Below are 16,204 nucleotides of genomic sequence, written 5' to 3'. Positions count from 1 at the left end.
TGAAACGCCATCGGTCATTGGAAAAGCGTTAGGCTACAGTCGGTCAACGATTGGAACAATTTTAAAGGATAACGGATAAAGTGGGAATAATGGAGCATGTGAAAGGCCCTGCCCTGATGAAAGCTATAATTATTACTAAGCAACTCAGTGGTTTAATTATTGGAATACATATGTTTCTTAAGTGTTTTATATGCGTAGAAAGGTAAAATATATACTATATACTAAGACAAACGTTTTACTAACTGACGCTAAATAATACCAGATGTACTTGTTCCAACTTAAGTACAAATCCAACTTAAAGACGGACTCAGGAATGGAACTCGTACGTAACCCAGGGACTGCCTGTATACCGTCCAGTGTCTTTTTATGCTTTTTTTTAAATAAAAAGGTGGTCAGAAATTTTAAGGCAGATTTGATTAGAAGTTTAATGACAGCTCTGCCATCCCGTTCATGCTGTCCTAGAGATGCCTCTCGCATAGTTACTTTTATTTGTATTTCCAGATTTCTTTGCATGTCTGTTCTTTCTGAATTTTTCCAATATGTCACCTACTTGTATATTTAAACCAATGTTATACTTCCCTTTAAACGCTGGATGAGTTTACTTCTGAGGCTACTTTGCAAGTTATTTAATGATTAATTTGCTGCATTTAAGATTCATTCCACATTCCGACCCCACCACACCCCTTTGAAATTTGTGTAATTGGCCAATTTAGATGTGTTTTTAATTTCATAGTGTCAATCATCTGTACAAATAGTGAACTAAGATGGACCCAGCACTGATCCAATTGGGACCATACTTTTCAACTGTCACTCTGTACCACTTCATTCTGCTGTTCCTCTTACACATCTACAGCAACTACTAAATTTATTTATCCTCGGATTCTTGATGTTCAAAGGTTCAAAGGTAAAATTTAATGTCAGAGAAATGTAAACAATATACATCCTGAAATGCTTTTACTTCGTAACCGTCCATGAAAACAGAGGAGTACCCCAAAGAATGAATGACAGTTAAATGTTAGAAACCCAAAGTCTATCCCCAGCTCCCCCCCCCCCGTGCATAAGCAGCAGCGAGCAGCAGTCCCCCTTCCCCATTGGCAAAAAAAAGCATTGGCACTCACCACCAAACACTCAAGCGTGAGCAAAGCATTAGCAAAGATACAGACTTGCAGTTGCTCCAAAGACTTCGCGATTCACTAGGTATTCGACATACCACAGGTTCTCTCTCTCCCCCTAATAAGGAAGGAAGAAGTGTTTCCATTTTCCTAGCAAGCAGGGAGACATAACAAACTGGCTGGTTTACGATGCTAAAAGTCTGTTATGCTGCTTTTTTTGAGTTCTGTGCCTGAAAATTGCAATGATCCCGGGTCTCCAGGCACACAGCAGTTAACCCGACTCCCCCGATGACACATGGATCTCCTGTCATGACACTGACCTTCGATCAGCCTGACTTCAGAGCCCCGAGATCCTAGGCTTCCAAATCTGATCCAGACTCTTACTTAGGCTGAGGCTTTGGCGTGCCGAACAGCAACTGTCGGATCGTGGAAACCCAAGAGCGGGTCCCATTCCTGCAAAGAACTGTAGTCAGCGTGTAACTTCAGGTCACGGTCTTCAAAAGAACCTTGAAAGGAGAAAATAGAGATATTAAAGATGGAAATAGAGCTATTTCTGTAGATGCACGCAAAGGAGTTGCCTTAGGTGCCATTAACGGCGACTTCTTTGCTTGCATCTACAGAAACAGCTCTATTTCCAACAGCTCCGCCTCTCTTTGATGTATATTAATCTGAGATATGGTGCCCATAAAATTTATTTCCCCCCCCCCCCCCAGAAGTTTTCATGCTTTATAACATTGAATAACAATGGATTTGATTTGGCTTCTTTTTTTGACACTCTTCGACAGAAAAAGACTCTCTTGTGTCAAAGTGAAAACAATTACCGGTACAAAATAATTGATTCCTCCATTTTTTTTCTGTCACTTATGTTAACTGATGTATCCTCTACAGTATATTACTACTTAATTTTAAATGTTGACATTTGCTGGTGTAATCCTGTTACTGTAAGAAGTTTTTACATTGGACCTTATTGTTTTATTTTAGTTACTGTCATAATTCTAACCATGGGTTCTGATCTCACGTCCACATGGTCAGTTTCCTTGATAAATACTGGAACAAAGTAATTATTTAGTATTTTTGATATTTTGTTCGTGCTTTGTTTTTGTCAGTGTTCTCACTGATTCTGTCACAGGATTCCATATTTGTATATATGTATTCCTAGCAATGTTACCTCTCAAATTTGCACTCTGCTGCCACCATCTCAAAATGAGGGGATCTGCAGTAATTACATAATTTTGGCAAGGTATAATGCTTCCTTAAAACCAATGAGTGTATTGTGAAATTTTCATTTAGGATTGCAGTTCTTAACTGGTGTGTTTTCTCCCACAGGGAAAACATAAGAAGGATGGGCGTGGACAAGTCGAGAGCACCTCGCCACTGGTGGAAGATATGTTCTCATGGGCAGGCCCAAAAACTATTAATCTGCGACGAAATTCACAGGGTTTTGGCTTCACGCTGAGGCACTTCATTGTCTACCCACCCGAGTCAGCTGTACACACCAATATGAAGGTCAGAAAATTTAAATGGCAGTCCGTTTTCCTGAGCAGTCTCAAAATCTCACAATTTTAAAAATTATTTTGAGTAAATTCCTTTTGTATTTAATACTGTTTAATTAAAATATATTAATATATGCTAATATACAACTTTTCCAAGTAGAGCATTATACTAAATTATTACATTTTGAGTAAGCTATTGGAGCTATTCAAATACAAGATTTGTTTTGTATCCTCACTGTCACTCTGAGAAATAAGAAAGTAGCTATTATGATAAATTTGTGCAACATTGGTGCAACTCCACCTAGTTTATATAGAAGCAAGATTTCTACTGAAAAACTCTAGTTGACTCAATTTTATCTTACTTTTGTAGGAAATCAATAATGCTTTCATCCATGGCAATTTAATGCATTATTCAATTGTGACCATGGTTTACAATTACAATTTAAAAATCTTTAACTGAAAATTTAGTTTCAAGTATTAAATTGAGTCAGTTCTTTAATCTCCCAATTTTAATGTCTGGGTGGGAAATTCTGTAAAGTTGGTTTAAGTTTTATCAGAATTTAAGCTTTGAAGCATCTTTCCACAAGAAAATCATTATCCCTTTAGATACAACAGATCAGGTGATAGGCTCGGCATCAAACATCACTACTACTGGACCAATTGCGTGTTTCTGTGCATCGTCTGATAATTGAAGAGTTCTGTGTTCTAAGTTCATCTTTACATTATTTCCTCTCATAACAGGCTTAAGAAGGTTGCTAATTATTTCTTGATTGGCCTGTTATCAAGGGGTTGGCTCTTGGGTTATTGCCAGACCAGCATAAGCAATCAGAAGTCTGATATTTGATGAAAAAATGGCAGAAGGGCTGACTACTGAGCTTTTTGCACTATCAGTTTTGTTTTCTTTTAAGCATAGATTTACTATATATATATATATACACACACAGGGTTGATATCATATAGAAGAGTCACTACTTCTAAGTATTACTTTTTGGAGTTTGAACATTGTGGAAGTAACTTTATTTATTTTGCCAGGATGAAGAGAATGGAAATAAGGGAGGTGAGTGTGACTTTTCTTGTACACTTTTAAAGGAGCGTGATAGCATTAGATATTACTTTAGACATTGCATGCACATTGTCTCACCTGGGCTGTTAAATGAAAGTTTTCATAGCAGCTTGCTAACCCTAAATGTAACATCGAACAGTGTGCATTAATTCTAAGTTTACATACAACATCTGAGAAATTTACTTGAACTAGATTTGAGGATACTTTGGATTTTCACAGTCAGACTTTTCGCAGTAGTGTTTTGAGGTGTGACATTGTTGAAAAGGTCAGTAATTATTGCCCATCCCAAACATCCCTGGACTAGATGGTGGTCTGCCACCTTTTTGAACGACATCAATCCTTTTGTGAAGGTACTCCCACAATGCTCATAAATAGTGGTTTCTATGATTTAGACCCAATGAAGATGAAGGACTGGGGATATATTTCAAAGTTAGAGTTCTGGGTGATTTGAATGGGAACCTACAGGTGCTGCTGTTCCCTTACTCCTATTGTTTGCATAAACTTCACTTGGAGAAAATGTCTTATTTCAAATAGATTCATATAGTGCACTTTATGAAGGACTGAAGGTAGATAAGTCACCTGGCCCAGATGCTATACACCCCAGGGTTCTGAAAGAGGTGGTTGAAATGCTCATGGAGGCATTAATAATGATCTTTCAAGAATCATTAGATTCTGGAACGGTACCGAAAGATTGGAAAATTGCAAATGTCATTCAACTCTTCAAAAAGGGAGCAAGGCAGAAGAAAGGATTGACCATTAGTCTGACCTCAGTGGTTGGAAAGATGTTGGAGTTGGTTATTAAGGATGAGGTCTCAGTGTACTTGGGGGCACATGATAAAATAGGCCACAATCAGCATGGTTTGCTCAAGAGAAAATCTTGAAGAAATATCAAGCAGCGTAGACAAATCAGTTGCTGTTGTGAACTTGGATTTTCAGAAGGCCTTTGACGAGTTGCCATACCTGAGGCTGTGTAACAAGCTGAAAGCTTATGGTAATTCAGGAAAGATTCTAGCATGGATAAAGCAGTAGCTGATTGGCAGGAGGCAAAGAGTGGGAATAAAGGGAGCTTTTCCTGGTTGGCTGACAGTGACCAGTAGTGGTCCACAGTGGTCTGTGTTGGAACTTGATTCATTTTTCACTATGGCAATGATTTGGCTGATGGAATTGATGGATTTGTTGCAAAGTTTGCTGGCAGGAAGACAGTTGGAGGGGCAGGTAGTTTTGAGGAAGTAGTGAGGCTACAGAAGGACTTGGACAGATTAGGAGAATGGGCAAAGAAATGACAGATGGAATACAGTGTCAGGAAGTGTATGGTCATGCACTTTAGTAGAAGAAATGAAAGGGTTGGTTATTTTATAAATGGAGAAAACATACATACAAATGGCACAAACAGACATGGGAGTTCTTGTGCAGGATTCCCTAAAGGTTAATTTACAGTTTGAGTTTGTGGTGAGGAAGGCAAATGCAATGTTAGCATTAATTTCAGGAGGACTAGTATATAAAAGCAAGGATATAATGTTGAGACTTTATAAAGCACTGTTGAGCAGTCACAGAGTATTGTGAGCAGCTTTGAGTTCCTTATCTTGAAAGCATGTGCTGAAACTGGAAAGGGTTCAAGAAAGGTGAACAAAAATGATTCCAGGATTAAATGGCTTGTCTTATGAAGAGCGTTTGATGGTTGACGGCCTGGATTCACTGGAATTCAGAAGAATGATGGGTGACCTCATGAAACCTGCTGAATGGTGAAAGGCCGTGATAGAGTAGATGTGGAGAGGATGTTTTCTATGGTGGGAGAGTCTGAGACCAGAGGACACCAGCCTCAGAATAGAGGGGCATCCTTTTAGAACGGAGATGAGCAGGAATTTCTTTAGTCAGAGAGTGTTGAATCTGTGGAATTCTTTGCCACAGGCAGCTGTGTAGGCCAAGTCTTTATATTTAAGGTAGAGACTGATAGATTCTTGATTGGTCAGAGAAAAGGGATCTGGGGAGAAAGCAGGAGATGGAGGCTGAGAGGAAAATTCGATCGGCCATGATGAAAAGGCAGATTAGACTTGATGGGTTAAATGGCCTAATTCTGCTTCTATATCTTATGGTCTTATTAAATTTGACTATATTTTAATACTGTTCTATAAACCATTTAATTGTATTAGAACGTACTTTAATACTCTAATCAGGAAACTCTCGCATCTAAGAGTCCTGCCAAAGTGCTTCCAGCATGTCAACTTCATAGTTAAGCCTGGTTTATACCATTGTTAGTGGAGCCTACAAGGCTGTCTGTCACCCTCATCTTGGATACTCCAAACCACATATACATTTTGCTAATCCCTGCATATAGACCACTGATTTTAAAAAGTCAAACTAGTTTACATGGAGTTGAGGACCTGGCCAGTAGGTACTATCTCAGAATTGCAGGACTTCTTTGAAAGCACAGACTGAAGCATATTCAGGGAGGCAGATACCTACGATCATCACATCAAAATGTGATTGGTTGTTGAATGCCATTAAAGATGATGGAAGTTGCGGAGAGTGATGTGTTGAATGTGGAGGCTCATGGGGATGGTACGTGAGGACAAGAGGAACTATTATTCATGTTAAGATGGAGAAAAGGTGGGGTGAGAGGGATGTCCGGTAATGGATATCTGCAAGGGCAACATGAATGGTCAAAGGAGGAAAACTCCATTCTTTGAAGAAAAGAAACATCTCTGATATTCTGGAAAGGAAAGCCTCATCTTGGGAAGAAATGCAGTGGAGCTGAAATGTAGGCATTTTTATAGGAGACAGTGGGAGAAGGTATAGTAAAGGTATCTGTGGGAGGTCCTTCTTCAAAGAATGGAGATTTCCTTCCTCCATCATTGATGTTGCCCTCACTGGCGTTTTCTCTATTTCCTGGGCATCCACGCTTACTCCATCTTCTGGCCACCTTAACAATGATAGTGTTCCTCTTTCACTGTTCTGCACACATACTTTGATAATAAATGTACTTTGAACCTTGAACTTCTTGCATGCCACTCTATGAGCCTCCACATCCAACACATCATTTCCACGACCTCCGCTATCTCCAAAGGAATCCTAAGCTAAGCATATATTTCCCTGGTGCTCCCAATTTGGCCTCCTCTACATTGGTAAGATCTATCATAAATTGGGGGACTGCTTATCAAGCACCTCCACTCCATTCGCCAAAAGCGGAACTATAGGGTGGCCAAACAGTTTAATTACAATTTCTATTCCTATTCTGACATGCCGTTCCATGGTCTCCTCTTGTGCCATGATGAGGTCGCAACACCCTATACTCTATCTGGGGTAGCCAACAACAGATGGCATGAATATCAATTTCTCCTTCCCCTCCCCTCTTCTTTAATTCCCCAGTCTGGCCTGTTACCACTTCTCTTTATTCGCCTATCGCCTGCCCCTGTTGATCCTCCCTCTCTTTTCTCCCATGGTCAACTCTCCTTTCCTATCAGATTCCTTCATCTCCAGCCCTTTATCTTTCCCACCCACCTGGCTTCCGCTATCACCTAGCTATCCAATTCCACCCCCCCCCCCCCCCCCACCATCCTTTTATTCTGGTGTCTTCCCCTTTCTTTTCCAATCCTGAAGAAGGGTTTTGGCCCAAAACGTCAACTGTTTGTTCATTTCCATAGATCCTGCGTGACCTGATGAGTTTCTCCAGCACTTGTGTATGTTGCTTTGGATTTTCAGCAGCTTCTCGGGACTTGGCCCAAAACATCTACTGTATTTTTTCTCCATAGATGCTGCCTGGTCTGCTGAATTCTTCCAGCATTTTATATATGATGGAATGAGAGCAGACTCAATGGGCCAAATGGCCCAATTCTGCTCTTATGTCTTATGGGCTATCAAAGTAAAACTGTAATAATCTTAATATTGTGGAAGTGTTAGAGTAGCTGAGTTTTAAAACCATCAGATGTTACTCTTATTAAAACCCAAACAAGCCTGCCCACATTACTGACCCAGCCCTGGATCCCGCAGCATACCTGGCAGACTCTGTGGACTTGAACTGGACACCTGAATGGTGTGTTGCCTCTAAGGTGCCAGAGTGCCTTGGATCACATCCACAGCACTTTGAAGAGGGAGGGAGAACAGCCAGATGGCTTGGTACATACGGGTACCAATGACATAGGAAGGAAAAACAAAGAGGTCCTGAAAAGAGAATGTAGAGAGCTAGGCAGAAAACTGAGCAGGACCTCTAGGGTAGTAATTTCTGGATTGTTGCATGTGCCACGTGCCAGTGAGCTTAGAAACAGAATAATTTGGCAGTGACTGAGAAGCTGGTGCAAGAGGCAGGGCTTCAGATGCTTGGATCACTGGAATCTCTTCTGGGGGTGATATGACCTGTACAGAAGTGACGGGTTGCACCTGAACCCAAAGTACGTAAGGACAATATTCTGGCAGGCACTTTTGTTAGAGCTGCTGGGGAGGGTTTAAACTAATTTGGCAGTGGGGTGGGAACCAGAGTGAAGGGATTCAGGAGAGGATGGATGGTTTTAAAAAAAATCAAAGATAGCATACATAGAAACACAGAAAACCTACAGCACAATACAGGCCTTTCGGCCCACAATGCTGTGCCAAACATGTACTTGTGTTAGAAATTACCCAAGGTTACCCATAGCCCTCTATTTTCTAAGCTTCATGTACCTATCCAGGAGTCTTACTCCTGACATCTCCTCTGTACCTACTTCCAAGCACTTTAACTGTGCCTTCTTATGTAAGCCATTTCAGCCCTGGGAAAAAGCCTCTGACTATTCACACAATCAGTGTCTCTCATCATGCAGTCAGACTGTCAAGAAGGACAGGCAGATGATAGGACAAAATTGCAGTCAGCAGGGTGAGTATCAGTGTATTAGAGATGCAGAATGAAAAAGGATAGCCAATATGTACTCAAAGTGTTATATCTCAATGCACGGATATAAGAAATAAGGTGGATGATCTTGTTGCACTGTTAGAGATTGTCAGGTATGATGTTATCGCCATCACTGAATTGTGACTGAAGGATGGTTGTAGTTGGGAGCTAAACATCCAAGGTTACACATTGTATCAGAGGGTTAGGAAAGTAGACAGAGGGGGTGGTGTGGTTCTGCTGGTAAAGAATGGTATCAAATTAGTAGAAAGATGTGACATAGGATCAGAAGATGTTGAATCATTATGGGTTGAGTTAAGAAGCTGCAAGGGTAAAAGGACCTTGATGGCCTCCCAACAGTGGCTGGGATGTGGATCACAGATTACAACGGAAAATAGAAAGGGTGTGTCAAAAAGGCAATGTTATGATAGTCATGGGAGATCTCAACATATAGGCCGATTGGGGAAATCAGGTTGATAATGGATCTCAAGAGAGTAAGTTTGTTGAATGCCTAAGAGGTAGCATTTTAGAGCAGTTTGTCATTGAGCCTACTAGGGGATCAGCTGTACTAAATTTGGTGTTATGTAATGAAATAGAGGCGATTAGGGAGCTTAACGTAAAAACCTTTTGGAGGCCAACTTGAAATTTGATAGGGAGAAAGTAAAGTCTGATATTGCTGTATTTTAATCAAGTAAAGGAAATTACAATGGTATGAGAAAGTTGGCCAAAGTAAATTGGAAGGAGATGCTAGCAGGGATGATAGCAGATCAGAAATGGCGTGAGTTTCTGGGGAAAAATGAAGAAGATTCGGGATAGAGGGTCTAGTGAGATGGAGGAACGGAGGGAAATACATGTTAGTAGGGAAGTGGTGTTAGGTAAATTGAAGGGATTAAAGGCCCAGATGGTCTGCATCCCAGAGTGCTTAATGAAGTAGCCCAAGAAATAGTGGATGCATTAGTGATATTTTTTCAAAACTCCTTAGATTCTGGATTAGTTCCTGAGGATTGGAGGGTGGCTAATGTAAACCCACTTTTTAAAAAAGGAGGGAGAGAGAAACTGGGGAATTATAGACCAGTTAGTCTGACATCGGTGGTGAGGAAAATGCTAGAGTCGGTTATCAAAGATGTGATAACAGCACATTTGGAAAGAGGTGAAATCATCGGACAAAGTCAGCATGGATTTGTGAAAGGAAAATCATGTCTGACGAATCTTGTAGAATTTTTTGAAGATATAACTAGTAGAGTGGATAGGGGAGAGCCAGTGGATGTGGTATATTTAGATTTTCAAAAGGCTTTTGACAAGGTCCCACACAGGAGATTAGTGTGCAAACTTAATGGTATTGATGTGGATGGAGAATTGGTTGGCAGACAGGAAGCAAAGAGTGGAAGTAAACGGGACCTTTTCAGAATGGCAGGCAGTGACTAGTGGGGTACCGCAAGGCTCAGTGCTGGGACCCCAGTTGTTTACAATATATGATTTAGACGAGGGAATTAAATGCAGCATCTCCAAGTTTGAGGATGACACGAAGCTGGGCGGCGGTATTAGCTGTGAGGAGGATGCTAAGAGGATGCAGGGTGACTTGGATAGGTTAGGTGAGTGGGCAAGTTCATGGCAGATGCAATTTAATGTGGATAAATGTGAGGTTGTCCACTTTGGTTGCAATAACAGGAAAACAGATTATTATCTGAACGGTGGCCGATTAGGAAAAGGGGATGTGCAACGAGACCTGGGTGTCATTGTACACCAGTCATTGAAAGTGGGCATGCAGGTACAGCAGGCGGTGAAAAAGGCAAATGGTATGTTGGCATTCATAGCAAAAGGACTTGAGTACAGGAGCAGGGAGGTTCTACTGCAGTTGTACAAGGCCTTGGTGAGACCGCACCTAGAATATTGTGTACAGTTTTGGTCCCCTAATCTGAGGAAAGACATTCTTGCCATAGAGGGAGTACAGAGAAGGTTCACCAGATTGATTCCTGGGATGGCAGGACTTTCATATGAAGAAAGACTGGATCGACTAGGCTTATACTCACTGGAATTTAGAAGATTGAGGGGGGATCTTATTGAAACGTATAAAATTCTAAAGGGATTGGACAGGCTAGATGCAGGAAGATTGTTTCTGATGTTGGGGAAGTCCAGAATGAGGGGTCACAGTTTTAAGGATAAAGAGGAAGCCTTTTAGGACTGAGATGAGGAAAAACTTCTTCACACAGAGAGTGGTGAATCTGTGGAATTCTCTGCCACAGGAAACAGTTGAGGCCGGTTCATTGGCTATATTTAAGAGTAAGTTAGATATGGCCCTTGTGGCTAAAGGGATCTGGGGTATGGAAAGAAAGCAGGTACAGTGTTCTGAGTTGGATGTTCAACCATGATCATACTGAATGGCAGTGCAGGCTCAAAGGGCCGAATGGCCTACTCCTGCACCTATTTTCTATGTTTCGAGAACTGATCTCTGACCAATCCATAGGTCTAAATGACCTGAGTCATCATGAAGTGACTTCAACACAATCCTCAGGCAGAACCAACTGGGAATGCCAAGGCCTGTCTGGAGGAGACGTGACCTGGTATGGAACCTCACTCCTCAACTCCAGTTTGTTCCATTGTCGCAGCAGTAGAGATATGGCAAAATGTTTCATCTTTTCAGCTTGGGCCAGATCCCCTTCTGCAACAGCTGACCAAATGGTACCTATACAAGGGTTATCTTGCTGAGAGGCAGTCATTTCCCGTGGACTCAACTCAGGCAACTGCTTTGTATTCAGAGCAGTCAGCTTGCAGGATCCATTAGAAGCTTAGCAGAATCAACGGTGATCCCATTGAAATATTCAGAATTGTTAATGGGCATAATGCAGATGATGTGGAATTGATGTGTCATCAATTTAGGTTGATTAAAATCTGGGGTCATGATTTCTTGAGGTCAGCGATTCAAAACAAAGATGAGAATAAATATCTTCACTCAAAGGGCCAGTTTATTCGATAAAGTAATGGATGTTTGCAGGCCATGGGGTTAGTGCAGGAAAATGGCACTGAAGTTGAAAACCAAGTATGATATTGAATTGCAGAGCAGACTAAAAAGACTAAATAGCCTATTTCTATATCTATTTGTTTTTATTTCATGTGTTGTGATCAAAAGAACAGGTTTCAACTGGACCTGTCTGTACCTGTTGGTCATCTTTTCTTTTTAATTATCAACATATACCCACTCTAACCTGGCCTTGGTCCAAACCCCTGTATGATTATTGAGTTTTAAACCAAGCGTATGCAGATTGCATTTAGTTATGCCTGAATTAGTTGGTTTTTGACATTGATTATTTGGATTGTCCAGCTTGCAAACATTTGAAACAAACAATGTTATATTTTAATAGCAGAATTTATTTTTTTGTCAAATGTTTTTGTTACATTTGGCCTTGTCTCAGACCAGGATGAGAAAAACAAGTCTTCAAGCTTCGGAGGGCTATATTGTAATCTTTGGCAGATGCATGTGGGCAAAGTATAAGGATAAAATTAAACCCAGTAGCAATATTTCTCCCAGTTATATAGCATAGCATGGAAGTATTATCTTGATATCTTAATATATATTTTTATATACCATTTTGCATGCCACCAAGTTTAATTATGATTTTTTTCCTATTTGCTTCTCCATGGCTTTTTATCCTATTTGTGTTTCTGCTTTACAAACTGTACTTGATGCAGAATCCAAAAATATGTATTTATGTAATAAATAATTAAATGAATAGAAAATGAAATATTTTTAAATTGTTGTAACCATATGTGTTAGTCACCAGTAAGTTCTCATGATCCTTTAAATAGGCTGTAATTGACCAGAATATTTGTTTTAGTTGTGTTACCTGAGGAATATATGTATGTTGTGCAGGAGTACTAGGTTACTGTTCTTGAAGCTATGGAAAATGGGTACTTCATACGTATGCCTGTGCAAGAAATTCTGTCAGTGCAATTAGTATAAGCAAAGTGGTAGTAAAGTACACCGATTATCTGGATTCTCAATTCTCTGCTGTAACTCAGGGTTTCTTTTGAGAAAATCAGCATACATAAAAAGATCGGTGTTCTCTACATTTGAGTATAATTAAAACTGGACACTGTACTATTGGTCAAATAAGAAGCCAAATTAAAACATTCAAATGTTAAATGAGAATGATTTGTGGTAGTACGATGTACTATTGATTTTTTTTATATAACTGTTGGATATAATGGAGAATAAACTAGATTAATTATATTGCACTTTTTTGTTACATAGAAACATAGAAAACCTACAGCACAATACAGGCCCTTCGGCCCACAAAGTTGTGCCGAACATGTCCCTACCTTAGAAATTACTAGGCTATAGAAACATAGAAAACCTACTACACTATACAGGTTTTACATTCAGTTCCAAAGAGCAATTACATATATCAAAAAAAACTGACAGGAAGAATCAAATTTATTGATGGTAATGCATTTGGAGGAAGATTTTACAGCCTAGTAAAATGTTTCACTAAAATGGAGACAGTGGAAGGAATCTGCATAATATTTGAATTCTGTGTTCCTGTGAAATTCATCCGTGAATAATGGTTTAAGAATGTAAATTAAGAGAGCATAGTAGACAATTATAATCTCACTCAGAAAAAATTGTAAATATTGAAGCATTTTGCTTGAGAAATACATAAATTAATGTTCAAATTTTGTTTGAAAATGCATTTGAGTAAACAAAGGCATGGTTGCCTTGTTTGTAAGGAGTTAGATATTCTTAATGAAATTGTGTGATTTTTAAATTGTAGTCCCTAGGTGTTATCAGTACATATCTTGCTGTTTTGTCATTAGTAGAACATTACAGCAACCATATTAATCAGAAAGAACCTAAAGAAACAAAGCCATCAGGGTTTTGACCCAAAACATTGACAATTCCTTTCCCCTGCAGATGCCACTCAACCACTGACTTCCTCTGGAAGATTGTCTTTTGCTCCAGATTCCATCGTATACCTTCCTTGTGTTTCCAAAACCTAAAGGAAATTGTGCTAAATGTTAAGGAAAAATTATGCCTACTCTGATGTTCTTTCTTGTTTTTGCTTTGAAACATGCTCTTTCATTCTATTGATTGAAACAAAGTCTATTGTCCTTAAAAGTCAAGATGATTGATACAAATACAATATAAATCCTTTGTTCTTTCTCAATGTGTTGATTCTCTGTTTTGTTGGTCATTTGGATTTTAGGTGGTTAGGTGATTGTATTAGTTTGACCAGATGATTCCATGGCCTCGTATAAAAATGGAAGTTTTATTTGGTATTAAAATAGTTGAAGTTAAAATATCATCTGTTTTTCAGCATACAGTACTAAATTAGGAAGACTATTGAGGTGAGCAAGATTAAGCAGTTTTTTTTATATGAACAAGATATCAGAGAAAGAAAGATCTCAATGTGGAGAGATTGTAGAAACTATCGTTTATCATTAAGGCAGAGCTGGTTAAGGGGAAACTTGGTGGAAGTATTTAAAATTGATGCTTCCAATTAAATTTAAAAAAAACTCACTTTGCTCTTGGAAAACTTTATGCTGATAATTTCAACAGAAGTAACTCTAGTGAAGACTGATGCATGATGGTTTTTAAAAGACGAAGAGATATTTGTAAAATACATCTAAATGCTTAAAATGGGCAACAGAATGGAATGCAGCATAAAATGTTTTCAGAGAACTTGCACAGGATAAAATTCTGTCTTTACTACACAATACAGCAAAATAATTTGTTGGGAAATGCATATAATCTGTTGGGTGAAAATAAACTGAAAAATATGCTTTTAGTTCTGTTTTTACTTTCCTCCACTGCCCATCCTCAGCGCACTTTTACTGAATGCAATTTCTATTCCAATTTGATTTTGTCAATTGTAGCATCTTTGCTATGCCATAGTATATTTGATTTACTTTACCATAAAATTGGTAGTTCAAATGATCAAATAAGCCTTGTGTTTGGGTCTATTTGAACATTAGCGTGATAAGCAGGATTGCAAATTGATTGCCAAGTCAGAATTGAAAGGAACAATATATTTCAGTATTTGTTTTCTCTGTTCTTAAAATGCACAAAATAAAACATCTTCCTAACATACTGAGGCACCTCCCTTAGTGGATGGAAAAGATGTGTACCTATTCAACGTGAAGCAAGGAAAGTATTTCGTGGTATGGCCAAAATTTATTTTCAAACCAAAATTATTTGAAGTATGTATGGTCAGTTTCTAAATTTTTTTTAGGATGTTGCTAAATGTTCCCTATATTACAACAGTGATAAACTTAGAGTGCTCGTGCTATGTCCTTCTATATATCAATGAGACTCAATGTAGATTGGGGACCACTTCTTCATTGAGCACTTCTGCTCCATTTGCCTCAAAAGGCAGATTCCCCATGGACACCCATTTCATTTTGATTTTTCATTCCCATTCCCTGTGGTCTCCTCTACTTCCACAGTGACACCATCCTCGGGTTGGAGGATCAACACCACATATTCCTTCTGGTTCGCCTTCAATCTGATGGTATGAACATCGATTTCTCTAACTTTGGTAATTTCTCCCACTGTCCCTTCTGTCTTTTCCATTCCCCACCCTGGCTCCTCACCTACCCATCACTTTTCAGTGGTGCCCATCTTCCTTCCCTTTCTCCCATGGTCCACTGTCCTGTCCTATTAGATTCTTTTTTCAGCCCTTTACCTCTTCCACCTGTCACTTTGCAGCTTCTTATTTCATACGCTTCTCCCCCACCCACCTACCTTCCCCTTCACCTGCTTTCACTTATCACCTGCCAGCTTGTACTCTTCCTCCTTCCCCACCTCCTTGTTCTGGCTTCTTCCTCCTTCCTCTCTCGTCCAGGTGAAGGATCTTGCCCCAAACTATTGAATGGTTTTTCCTCCCATAGATCCTGTCTCACCTGCTGAGTTCCTCCATCACTTTGTGTGCATTCTTCAAAATTAGTAGATTTTCATGGTTTTTTATTCTTGTTGTTTTTAAATTTTTCTCTAGTGGTCAAAATTATATTATGTTTGATTGTCATAACTGATTGAGGAGTAGTAATCTAACTATTTTTGGTTGATGCTAATAGTAAATATTACTTTTTTAAAAGTCCCCTTCAAATAGGTTGTTTCGTCTTCTCACAGGTACAAGAAACTTTCACAAAAGAAAGAAAAAGAAATCAGCTTATCACAAAGGTTATTTCTTTTGTTCAAGGGTATGCAAGTACTGCGTGGAATAGAAAATTAACTGCCCTTTTGAGATTATTCATCTTCCATATTTAGGCAGAATTATAGTAATAATTTGAATATGGCTTTAACTGGTTAGAGTAAGAACTTCTTCCTTGTTTTTATTCTGTACTCGTTTTCGTGGATGTTTGTGAAGAAAAAGCATTTTAAGATGTATATTGTATACATTTCTCTGACATTAAATTCGACCTTTGAACCTTTGAATCTATGAAGTAGATGTATTTATAATTTTTCTTTGGTTTGTAAGCTGATCTTGTAGTCTGAATAATAATGGTCTTAAAATTGCACTGCCTCAGGCATAACAATTGTCTTATCTGTACATGTTTTTGCTACAGGGTTATTAAATTATCCTATCTGTCTCTTGTTTGAAAAGATTACCTTTGAAATGATTTGTCTGTATGTGGGTAATTTGATATGTAAATTACACATGCATATCTTCTGCAACAACTCAACTGA

The 16,204-nt window shown here is 39.1% G+C and overlaps 1 protein-coding gene across 1 annotated transcript in view; it reads left to right on the top strand.

The window, feature by feature from the left end:
* LOC140732273 (rho GTPase-activating protein 21-like) overlaps nt 1-16,204 on the top strand; it is a 188,908-nt gene that overhangs the window by 77,203 nt on the left and 95,501 nt on the right. The window contains 2 exon segments of the mRNA XM_073054679.1: nt 2,439-2,618; nt 3,638-3,662. Of these exon segments, the coding sequence (XP_072910780.1) occupies nt 2,439-2,618; nt 3,638-3,662 (205 nt within the window).

This window comes from Hemitrygon akajei, chromosome 8 (assembly GCF_048418815.1).
Source record: "Hemitrygon akajei chromosome 8, sHemAka1.3, whole genome shotgun sequence".
Lineage (NCBI taxonomy): Eukaryota > Metazoa > Chordata > Chondrichthyes > Myliobatiformes > Dasyatidae > Hemitrygon > Hemitrygon akajei.
Note: the sequence above shows the minus strand (reverse complement) of the source record. Positions and strands in the feature narration are given on the sequence as shown.